We start from the raw sequence: 12,408 nt of genomic DNA, 5'->3' as shown, positions 1-12,408 counted from the left end.
TATCACAGAGACGTGCGTACAACCAGTGCGTATGACCAGGTGTGATGATTACTCTGGAAGGCTGCGTCCAACAGCATCCAACTTTAACGTCACCGTGCTGAACCGTGCTAAACAGCGTTGCCATGTCCGCTTATTATACGCGAATTTGGGCTTATTTTTCTGTAAAGTTGCTTGTAAATATTGGTAGCTGTGGGGACCGCGGTTTTTTGGGCTTGTTTCTAAAGTGTAGTTGGTTATTTGGGCTTGCTTCACAATTGTTCAATTGTTTTAACCGGTGGTTCTCAAATATTTTTATGACATGGACCCCCAAGTTAATATGTAGGCTAATTTATCCCTATAAGCCCCATCTGAAATGTTTTGTGCCAGCTGGAGGCAGATTTGTGTTGTTAGAATGTTTAAAAAATCTTCCAAATATTGCACATTTTATTACAAGATTTCTTTTAAATATAGCAGATCTACAAGCTCACAACGGTTTAATTAAAGTGCTTATAATGGCCTAAGTGCCAGTTGCTTCTTTTGGGCTTGTTTTCCTAGACCTGGTTGCTTATTTCTCTCACAACATCTGGCAACGCTGATGAAAGTTTGAAGTTCAACTCCGCCTCGTCTAAAGATAACAGATGAGGCTTCGCATCGCCTTGACAGCTTACTGTTCTGTCTGGAAGCGGATCACGTAATAAATGCTCTCATGTGTAATGAGAATAAATAAGTTTACAAGGTTTAACCCCATTACCAAATAAAAGGCTAATAAAACGTGGAAAGGATATATATAAGCCTTTTCTAATGAACATTGCGGACTTTTACCAAGGTAAAAAGATGATGAAATCCAGCATACAAGTGGAACGCTGCTATCCGATTATGGACCAGAGCTTATTGATTACTTATTGATTAAATTAGTGCATTTTTGATTAATATATCACTGTCCTACGTCGGAATGGGGAATATTAGATCTGTTGTGTGTGGTGTTCATGTGATCAAAATACAGTAGAGTAGCCTACAGTAGACTATTAGCCTACAAATTAATACTGCAGCACGGACAGAGGTGCGTCAGTCCCTCCGCAGTTTCATTAAGGCATCATAGCCTATTTTCATTATTACATGACACTTTGGCCCGCTGGCAAACACACTGAGGGACGGGGACCTAATAATTCAACTCTAAATGCAACTGATGGCCTAGAAAAAAAAAAAAAAAAGCGGTGGAATCTACATCATGTCTATATGATGCATACTGTAGGCTACAAGCAATATATAGTTTGACATTTATTTTTTTATTTTTTATATATATGTGTTGACAAATGTTGGGCATATATATATTTTATTTGAGGTTTGCCACTGTTGTAATTGATTTTGGCATGAAGAATAAAGCATTCTAAAGACATACGCACATTTCAGCCCTGGTAAGACAGCCTCAGGGCTGACCTGAGAACGTGCGCACCTGACGCACAAAACACAGACTAAAAAACTTTTATGAATCCGACTGCAGGTGTAGGATTTGTCCTAAATGCCGGTAGGTACAAAATATGGTCGTAAATCCCTTTATGAATCGGGGCCATTGTGATAGGTATAGGGACTAACTGCAAGGCCTACTGCAGTGGTTTTCCTCCTACAGAGCCAAAAACGTGACTATAGGCCGAAGTACACCTGCTGTCCTGGTGCCATGTGCAATAGGAGAGTATTCCAGAGATGAAACATGTCATGTATGACTACTCCCCCAGCTCACATGATTGTTTTTAAGAAACACTGGCACATTGTACAATCAGACACAGAATTATCTACTGTTTTCAATTAATTATAACGCATAAACCATTCAGACATTCAGCCCTTTACCTATATTAATGGGAATTATCACTGTGGCAGCTGTGACCAATGCAACACCTCCAATATTAAGCATTGCAGTCATGCACACAGTCATTCCCATCAAAAGCAGCACCTGCTCTTCGTTTATATGTTGTGTTGCCTTTGTGGTGTCAGTAAAACCACCAGAAAACTGAAGCAAAGCATTATCGAACACAAGAGCACCACACAGAAATAGCAGGCATTAGCCCTTTGCTTTACTATTACAATACATTTTAATGATAGTGATACTAAGCATAACATCTGTTTATTTATTTTGTTTATTGTTTATATGAAAAAGCCATGACAAAAGCAACATAGAAAGACCAGTAAAACAGCGTTGCAAAATAGAATAAAATTAAGTAAAACCTTATTTTCTACACAGTGAGATCTGGGTCTGTCAGAAAGTCCAGGATTCAGTTGCCCAGGGTGTGTTGAATCCTGGGTCTCTTGGTGATGACTTGGAGGACACAATGGTGTTGAATGCTGAGGTGTATTCAATAAACAGCAATCTGATGTTCCTCAGTTACACATTGATGAAGCATGAATAAAATAACAATAACCAGGCTATAGTAATTAAGTCATAATATTTGCTGGTTTGTAATAACTCTCTCAGTGCCAGAGTATTTTCATAAAGTACTCCCCCAGTGCCAGCAATTTTCGTTTTTTTGCTATTTTGTAATTGAATTTTCAAATAGCTTGTCTTCTGCAATTTTAAACACCTATGACAGTTCTACCAGTAGAGAGCAGCAAATCGACACATTGATTACCTCGCTGACTCGCTCGACCCCTCCCAAACAGGCCTACGTCACATCCGGTCAAAAAACGGATGTGACGTTTTCGACAATCTGTGATCGGGGTAAAATACGATGTGATACGCGAACAGCCTTTTTGCATGTAGTTTAAGCGCAAGGGGGCGGGGTGCGGGGGGCGGGTGGGGAGAGAGCCTGGCGACGCGAGCTATGTTAGTGCACTGAGTTGGGGCAAACGCAGTCCCCACAACATAATTTACGATTCTGTGCCTATCGGTACATAACTCGGACGGCGCTTAGTTGACTAGCAGACCATCGGCCGGTCGTCGCGGGCACTCGCGCCTGGAGGCGCTCGGGCGCGACTCCTCGGCCTCAAGGTCTGCTGAGTCGGCGTGCCTCCGTCATGGTCACAGTGGATCATCGGATCCTACTGTCTAGATTGGAGCACCACGTTGGCATTTCTGGTACTGCCCTACTATGGTTCAGGTCTTACCTTACCGACCGTAGTTTTAAAGTTAGACTAGGCGATTTTAACTCTAGTGTGGCCCCTCTAACCTGCGGCGTCCCTCAGGGTTCCATCCTTGTATTGGTCCCATCCTCTTTCTGCTCTATATGCTCCCATTAGGCTCACTCATTAAGCAACACAATCTATCATTTCATTTCTATGCAGATGATATTCAGCTCTATTTACCGTTAAATATGACCAGCACTGACCCCGCCCAGCCACTGTTAAAATGCCTCTCTGATATAAAATCCTGGATGAACACAAACTTTCTCACTCTGAACGAAAGCAAGACCGAAGTCATCATCTTCGACAATAACCCTAGCTCACCCATCACCCCACTCGGCCCCCTCAGTGATAATATCCGTTCCTCAGTTAAGAGCCTTGGTGTCACCTTCGACAATAAACTCAAATTCAACAAGCATATTAGCTCCGTGGTCAAGGCTAGCTTTTTTCAGCTTAGGCTTCTAGCCAGGGCAAAGGCCTATCTACCCCGTATCGACCTCGAGCGAGTCGTCCACGCGTTTATTTTAACTAGATTAGACTACTGTAATGCTCTCTATGTAGGCATTGATCAGTCCGCTATCCGGCGTCTTCAGCTTGTGCAAAATGCCGCCGCCCGCCTCCTCACCAACACCAATAGGCGGGACCATATCACCCCAGTCCTCGCCTCCCTCCACTGGCTCCCTGTCCACTTCAGAATTGATTTTAAGATTTTAGTGTTTGTTTTTAAAGCCCAAAATGACCTGTCTCCTCCATGTCTAGCTCAATTGATCATTCCTTACGCCCCAACAAGAGCCCTGAGATCGGCCAATCAGTCTCTCCTGGTTGTGCCTGACACACACTTCAGGACCAGAGGAGCTCGTGCGTTCGCCGTGGCCGGTCCCAATCTCTGGAACGCCCTGCCTCTCCATGTTCGCACTGCTCGGTCTTTGACGGCCTTCAAGTCCCTACTAAAGACTCATTTTTACTCTATTGCTTTTAATTCTATTTAATTCATTGCCTGTCTATGCTACTATGCTCTGTACTGTGAAGCACTTTGGTTCGACCTGTCGATGTAAATGTGCTATATAAATAAAGTTTGATTTGATTTGATTTGATTTGATGGTCCAAAACTATACTTTAGCGCCGAGTTATCTACCGATAGGCACAGAATCGTAAATGATGTTGTGGGGACTGCGTTTGCCCCAACTGACACTCAGTGCACTAACATAGCTCGCGTTGCCAGGCTCTCTCCCCACCCGCCCCCCGCCCCCTTGCGCTTAAACTACATGCAAAAAGGCTGTTCGCGTCCACGCATGTGATACACGACTACGATGACTGATCGTCACCCAGACCAAAGAGAACAGAAGTAAACCTCTCCGTTCGTTTTGTATACCGCGTGAAAAACCGTGACTTTCCCTATTCTGGCCGAAAATGACAGCGGAAAAAAAAAGAGAACCGGAAACGGAATCTGCGTCATGAAACCGGGACCCAGTGAGTCTGAAGGAAGTGAAAGTGATCATGAAAAATAAACAGAATAGCGCGACCACAGTCAAAAGTAAAAACTCGGGATTTCTCGTGCTGGCACGGAGGGTACTCGGGAAAAACTCGGGATATCTCGGGCCGTGGCACTGAGAGAGTTAATGTGATTATGTGTACAACAGTTAATACAATATTTTGATTTTCTCTATATTCACTTCATTTCCGCCAAATTAGTACATTTTTCACAGAAACGGACTGTTTCAATTATGATTGACTGACAATCATAAACAATACAGAGCCACCTCCCTGACAATATCGTCGAGACAGCTCTTATATGAGACGCTTCTATGACAAAAAGGCATGGGTTTCCGAGGCTACTTCTATGATGACCCAATTATGTTATTCTCCATAGAGAAATTACTTTACGACCCAGGGGATGGACGAGTGACGTCAGGACTTCTGTCCTCAATTGCAACTGTTTAACTTGGCGCTGAATGCCACAGTAAGCTGCAGTTTCATCAATGAAGTTAAGAGGTGGATCACATTTCACAGATCCACTTGGATGTATATTTTTCTGAGCAAAAGTTATTAGCCCATGTTCCATCACTGTGCTTGTATACTGCACAGTTCCAGTTAAGATAGTCAACAGGCTGTCCACTGGCCCAGTACCTGCAGAGTAAACATAAATGTATTTAACCACATCCACTCACTCACATACTGTGATTTGATAGAATTACAATAGGAAAACTTTGTAAATGTCTCACTGTGTTTTCAGTGTTGTTCCATTCACCCATGTCCAATTGTCACCCGTGGTCTTTTTCAGACCTATCCAAGATTCTTCACCCCCATGGTTCAATCCCTTGATGAATTCCTGATTTTGTCAATAATTGAACAATAATACATTTTGTTTAATGCATGCAGGTCTTGACCACACACACACACACACACACACACACACACACACACACACACACACACACACACACACACACACACACACACACACACACACACACACACACACACACACACACACACACACACACACACACACACACACACACACACACACACACACACACACCTGTTCTTCTTCACTGTTGATGATCACCAGATGTGCTGCTGTCTTCAGACATTGTTCTCTGCTTTCCTCCCAGGTTTTCTTTTCAGTAGATCTGTAATAACAGCTGCATCCAAACCTCTGCCATCCACTGGGACACGACTTGACTAAACATCACACAGGAGTTTTAGTGATGGATTTTCACTGTTCTAACAATCAATTTAACACATAGATTAGTTATAATAAGTCAGTTATAATTAGTCCTTGGCAAACCATTTTTATTTGATATAACTTATGTTTCTGCACCTTTTTTAGAATGTGTATGCATGTTTAACTAATGTTTCATAAACACTAAATGCCACATTCCACTTGCACATGTGATTCTGACTGTGACCTGACAGATGGATGGGGGGGATCAGTGATACAGACACACTGTTAAAGACAGACACTCTGGACAGAGTTGAGTGGACATTTAGGATCTATGGCCCGGATTCATAAAGAGGGTCGTAAATATGGGGTAAATAAAGTTCGTAAAGGAGGTCGTATTTTTGGTACTCACAAACTGACGTGCAATTCATAAAGGGGTTCGTATATCCCAGAGACGTGCGTATGACCAGGTTGGTCTGCATCCAACAGCATCCAACTTTTAACGTCACTTTACGGCACAGTGTTTTTGGGCTTGTTTCTAAAGTGTAGTTGGTTATTTGGGCTTGCTTCACAATTGTTCAATTGTTTTAACCGGTGGTTCTCAAATATTTTTATGTCATGGAATATGTACTGTAGGCTAATTTATCCCTATAAGCCCCATCTGAAAATGTTTTGTGCCAGCTGAAGGCAGATTTGTGTTGTTAGAATGTTTAAAAAAATCTTCCAAATATTCCAAATTTTATTACAAGATTCTTTTTTAAATATAGCTCACAACGGTTTAATTAAAGTGCTTATAATGGCCTAAGTGCCAGTTGCTTCTTTTGGGCTTATTTTCATAGACCTGGTTGCTTATTTCTCTCACAAAATCTGGCAGCACCGGAGCTGCAGAAGTTTAACTTCTCGTCCAAACTTACAGCCGTCGGCCGCATTGCCTTGACACTGACAGAGAACTTGAACATCATTCTGATCTGTCTGGAAGCGAGTCCCACTATTGCACGATGGATCAGCTGAACGTAATGTGTAATGTTTACAAGGTTTAACCCCGCCAGCAAATAATAGACTAATAACCTGGAAAGGATATAACATTGCTCACGTTTACCAGGTAAAAAGATGATGTTGAAAATAAATCCAGGGCATACAATATAGGCGGGTGCAGATATGGTTTGACCCAAAAAAAATTGGAACAAAAGGTTTCTCAATGGTTTATTGTAGTATCAGGTGTACTTAATAACATATCAAAAGTCTACCAAAATCGGACCACTAGAAATGTAAAATTTTCAAGATGGCCGCCGCCAGTTCCTTAAAAGACCATTACTCCTCCATTATTCATCCTAGGCAAGTAATTTTGGTGTCTAACCCTATGTTTTGGTGATCTAGGAATCCAATTAGCTTATATAAATTATAGTGAAGTGATTATAAGTACAATTATGTATTGATAAGTACAATTATGTATTAAAAAATTGGTTATAAGGGTATTTATGTAAAGAATTAAGAAACTAGTCCAATATAACAGGATATTTCTCCTTTTCCACGTGACATAATGCCCAGCATTGGTGATTTTACTTATAATTCAAATTCTGTTGAAGCTTTCAACAATTTATTTTGGGAATAAATGCATTATTACTGCGTGGTACTGTGAAATTAGTCAAAACAGGGCCGCCGCGTGAAGGCTCAGTACCGCTAAACCAGTGGTGTCCAAAGTCCGGCCCACGGGCCATTTGCGGCCCGAGGACAAATTTTATACGGCCCTTGGCTTCATTCCTAAATTCTATTATGAACGGCCCGCCTGCACCTTCAAATTTTTTTAAAGATTGATAAAAGTGAAAGTTGCATTTTCCTCCTTCGCCTCAGGATGGTTGCACCTTCTCTAGCTCTTGCTTAACCCTAAAACCGAAATAAAGTAACAATAAAACGCCCCAAAACGCCCAAAATCCACCTGAAAACCGCACATTTTTGCCCAAAATCCGCCTATAATCAAAAAAAAATGCGTGCGCGAGCAAGCTGGCCCTTGGGTGTTTTCATATTTTCTAATTAGGCCCCCTTTGAAAAAAGTTTGGACACCACTGCGCTAAACCCTATTTTTTTAAAAACTTTTTTCTTTCATGCTTTTGTATTTTACTAGAAGTTCTGCCCGCTACGCGGGCAGAATTCTAGTACCCCCCCTAACCCCCCCCCCCAACCCCCCCAAAGAAAATGTCATTTGGGGGTACAAAATCATGGGATAAAAAAAAAAAAAAAAAGTACTGTACTGTACTGTACTGTACTGTACTGTACTGTACTGTACGGTCTGTACTGTACGGTCTGTACTGTACTGTACTGTACTGTACGGTCTGTACTGTACTGTACTGTACTGTACTGTACTGTACGGTCTGTACTGTACTGTACTGTACTGTACTGTACGGTCTGTACTGTACTGTACGGTCTGTACTGTACTGTACTGTACAGTCTGTACTGTACTGTACTGTACTGTACTGTACTGTACTGTACGGTCTGTACTGTACTGTACGGTCTGTACTGTACTGTACTGTACTGTACTGTACGGTCTGTACTGTACTGTACTGTACGGTCTGTACTGTACTGTACTGTACTGTACTGTACAAAGCGCAAAACGAAAGCGAAACCTAACTGCAGCATGCAAACCGAAAGCGAAACCTAACTGCATCATGCAAACCAAAAGCTAAACCTAACATGCAACTGACACCGGTGACTGATGTTTTTCCCGCTTTCAGCCAGTCTGCGGATTGTAGTATAGATATTGTTTTTGTATTTTTTGTATTTTTTTTTATATTTGTTTGTATTTTTCTTTTCTTTTATCTTTTTCTTGGATCCACACCAGATTTACAATGAGTTATCACACAATGAGTTATCACACTCTTCCTGGCGGATTCTCACAATTCTCGACTTGACATGGTTCACAAGCAGGCATACATGGCAGTCCGTATTGTCTGCTACTACACCGTTATGTTTGGCAAGCAGTTTTGCAATTACAGTAGACCATATGCAGGAGGCTTTCTGGGGCAGCAGTTTTATTGGTCATAACTGGCACAAAGTGATTGTCCTCCAATCTCCATCCCCAATCCACCGGATTCATGTCACTCTCCATTTCAGTCCACACCATGATCTGGTAATAAACTCTTTGGCAGTGATATTTAGTCAAGGACTCTGTTGGAGGGAGATGTTCTGGGTTGACAAATGATTTGGCAGACACAATTTTCTTGCTTAGAAGTTTGTAGCACAAAGATGAAAGTGAATCTGTATTCTTGCCACCAAACATAACTGCCATTGCCTTGCTCCCAAGGTCCTCTACCACATTTTTTGCTTGATTTGGGAGCAGATTTGGGAGCAGAAACCCATTCACCATATTGGTGTATGGTAAAGTCAGCATAGGACTGTGCAATGACACCATAACTGTCACCCATTTTCCATGGCAAGCGATGAATCAGGGAGCCACCATCAAGGACATACTGTTCAGTTGGTGGGATAGAATCCAGTATAGTTTTCTTTGATTCCTCGCTTGACAGTTCAGTCACTGCCTGAGCTAGTTGGGGTTTGTCAGCCTTACGGAATATTTATTTGGCTTCAAACAGGGCTGCAGGGAATGGGCTGAGCTCATAGGTCATTACATCTTCCAGTGAAAGGTCTCCGGTTTTTGACATAATCAGAAATCGTTGGAACAACAGAGCAGGATCAATGGTTCGGTCTTTGGTAACTTTGATGCTAGACTCATCTGCAAGGGTTTTTGCCCGGTCTTTGCGTTTGAATGAGATCCCAAAAATGGGCTTTCCAACAATTTTTTCAATGAACTCATTCCCAACAGTCTCAAACTCATGAATATTCACGTCTTCTTTGGCGACTACACCAGTCACAATGTTTCTCAGAGATGGGTCTAGAGAGAATGGTTTAAAAGTGCCACGTTTTTCTTTGATCTTTTCCTGGTCAGCGTGATCTCGTTTCATCCTGGAATCTGTGGATTCTCTGTGTTGCTCACTGGTCGTGTAGATGAGATCATTGAATTCCTGCATGGCATTGTTGTACTAGTTAACTTGAAATGGGAGACCATTTCAAAGGGTTTTAATAGAGTCACAAACTAAATATTGGAATTCACAATTATCTAATTGTATCTCTGCAATTTGGACAAGTCCAATGGATTCCTAGGCCCCAAAAACATACGGTTAGACACAAAAAGTACTTGTCTAGGATAAATAATGAAGGAGTTAGGCTGTTTTAATGATTTTTTTGGGCATCGTGGACGCCATCTTGAAAATAACACCTTTCCAGTGATCAAACTTTGGTAGACTTTTAGTATGTTATTCAGGACACCACATATTACAGAAAACAGTTGAGAAACCTTTTGTTCCAATTTTTTTTGGGTAAGGTGCTTTTTTTTCATATATGCACCCGCCTACAAGTGGAACGCTGCTATCAGATTATGGACCAGAGCTTATTGATTACTTATTGATTAAATTAGTTAATTTTTGATTAATATATCACTGTCCTACGTCTGAATGGGGAATGGATCTTCTGGACACAGCTTTCATCACTATAGTTTCCTCATCAGATGGTAACATTTATTAGGCTGTTGTGTGTGGCGTTCATGTGATCAATATACAGTAGAGTAGCCTACAGTAGGCTATTAGCCTACAAATTAATACCGCGGCACGGACAATGGTGCGTCAGTCCCTCCGCAGTTTCATTAAGCATGATAGCCTATTTTCATTATTACGTGACACTTTGGCTGAGATGGCCCGCTGGCAAACACACCGAGGGACCTAATAATTCAGCTCTAAATGGAACTGATAGCCTAGAAAATAAATAAAAAGCGGTGGAATCTACATCATGTCTATATTATGCATAGGCTACAAGCAATTTATATTTATTTTTTATATATATGTGTTGACAAATGTTGGGCACATATATATTTTATTTGAGGTTTTCCACTGTTGTAATTGATTTTGGCATGAAGAATAAAGCATTCTAAAGATATACGCACATTTCAGCCCCTGGTAACAGGACCGGACTGGGGGGGGGGGGCGGCCCAGCCCTGCACATGAACTCTGCAGCCGCACTGAGGCCCCTGCTGGAAAGCGTCCCAGCCCAAACATTAACGTAACTAATAATTTGGCCGCGCGACCCGGAAATGACCGTAATAATCCTAAAACGGGAGCAAAAATATAAAAAAAAAAAAAAAATTGCCCGGTACGCCAAATGGCCAGTCCGCCGCTGCCTGGTAAGACAGCCTCGGGGCTGACCTGAGAACGTGCGCACCTGACGCACAAAACACAGACCAAAAAACTTTTATGAATCCGACTGCAGGTGTAGGATTTGTCCTAAATGCCGGTACGTACAAAATATGGTCGTAAATCCCTTTATGAATCCGGGCCAGTGATACAAACACACTGTTAAGAGTCACCATGAAGATTAAAGTAATCTTGTTACTTTTATATAACGTTTCTACTACCAAGGTCTCAGAGACTTAGTAATATTAGTACAGTCAGTGAGTGATGTAATATAAGGACATTTCATGCATGTCTACATTTGTATTTAACCGTTCAAATCTTATAAACTTTGTTGTATCGCCAACAGTGAAGATAGCAGATATACAGACTCATAACACATTGCAATGTGGTGTGTTGTGAGCTTGTAGATCTGATATTTTTGCTGAATGTTCACCTATTAAAGCCAATGTAACTTTTGTTTAATTAATACATGTAATTTTGTCCAATCTGTATGGTAGACTCACCCTGCTCTTCTATTGAGACATTTAGATTGTGTCAAAGGTCATGTCTCACCTAGACACAGGAACTAACACGATTTTTGACCTGATGGTCAAGATTCAATTTATCCCCTGAGCAAGCAGGCCAGCTATGTTAGTGCAATGGTAAAAATGTCAGCACTTAAGCAGGAAACCAGGTTCAAATCCGGGGTAGAAGAGGAAAGTTACATAGTGCTGCTTTAAGACATGCCCAATAGGGAAGTGAGGGTTTGTGTGGTTATAGGAAAACTGCGATTTTAAAAACTAAAAGATTTCTTTTTTTTTTTTACATGGTTCTATGAAAGTGATGATAAACCAGCAGTGAGGCTTTACTTACAGTTTTTAATACCATATCCCTGACAACAACAATAATAAGGGTAATAATAATAATAATAATAATAATAATAATAATAATAATAATAAGGGTAATGAGAATAATAATAATAATAAAAAAAATAAAAATAATAATAATAATAATAATAATAATAATAATACACTAATTAATATTCCTTCAAAAAAGGTGTGTAACCTCTCTCACCTGCTGTCTCTAATTCACATTCTAATTGCTGTATCTTCAGGGTCAGGTTGTCATATCTGGTCTGGCACTGGTTCCTCTCAAGGGTCAGGTTGGACAGTAACTCGGAATTGGCTGAATTACCTGCAAATTAATGACCAAAAGCAGAGGATATTTGTTGCTACTGTTCATGATGAGGTCACACATCTGTGTAGAAAAGCAGCTTAGAGAAGAAGAAACCTCGATGCTCCTGATCAGGTGTGTTTTTATGTGAATAGGTCTCAACATGTATAAAGTTCTAGTGAACCACATACTATCAATAGTGAAGCATGGTAGGGTTCTTGTGTGAGACACAAGTGTCATTTTATTGTTGTTAGTGCATGAATT

At 41.1% G+C, this 12,408-nt stretch overlaps 1 protein-coding gene across 11 annotated transcripts in view; it reads right to left on the bottom strand.

Moving 5' to 3' along the window:
- Positions 1-4,350: 4,350 nt before the first annotated feature.
- Positions 4,351-12,408, bottom strand: part of LOC308080781 (CD209 antigen-like protein C) — a 72,214-nt gene continuing 64,156 nt past the window's right edge. For all 11 annotated transcript variants that reach the window (XM_080422767.1, XM_080422769.1, XM_080422768.1 and 8 more), the window contains 4 exons: positions 12,046-12,165; positions 5,633-5,775; positions 5,313-5,419; positions 4,351-5,217 (listed from right to left, as the gene is read on the bottom strand). In XM_080422767.1, the coding sequence (XP_080278893.1) occupies positions 5,088-5,217; positions 5,313-5,419; positions 5,633-5,775; positions 12,046-12,165 (500 nt within the window). In that variant the 3' untranslated portion in view covers positions 4,351-5,087. The remainder of the gene's footprint in view (positions 5,218-5,312; positions 5,420-5,632; positions 5,776-12,045; positions 12,166-12,408) is intronic.

This window comes from Gymnoscopelus braueri (assembly GCF_963280865.1).
Source record: "Gymnoscopelus braueri genome assembly, chromosome: 24".
In the NCBI taxonomy this organism is placed as follows: Eukaryota; Metazoa; Chordata; class Actinopteri; order Myctophiformes; family Myctophidae; genus Gymnoscopelus; species Gymnoscopelus braueri.
This window is presented reverse-complemented; position numbering and strand designations above follow the sequence as displayed.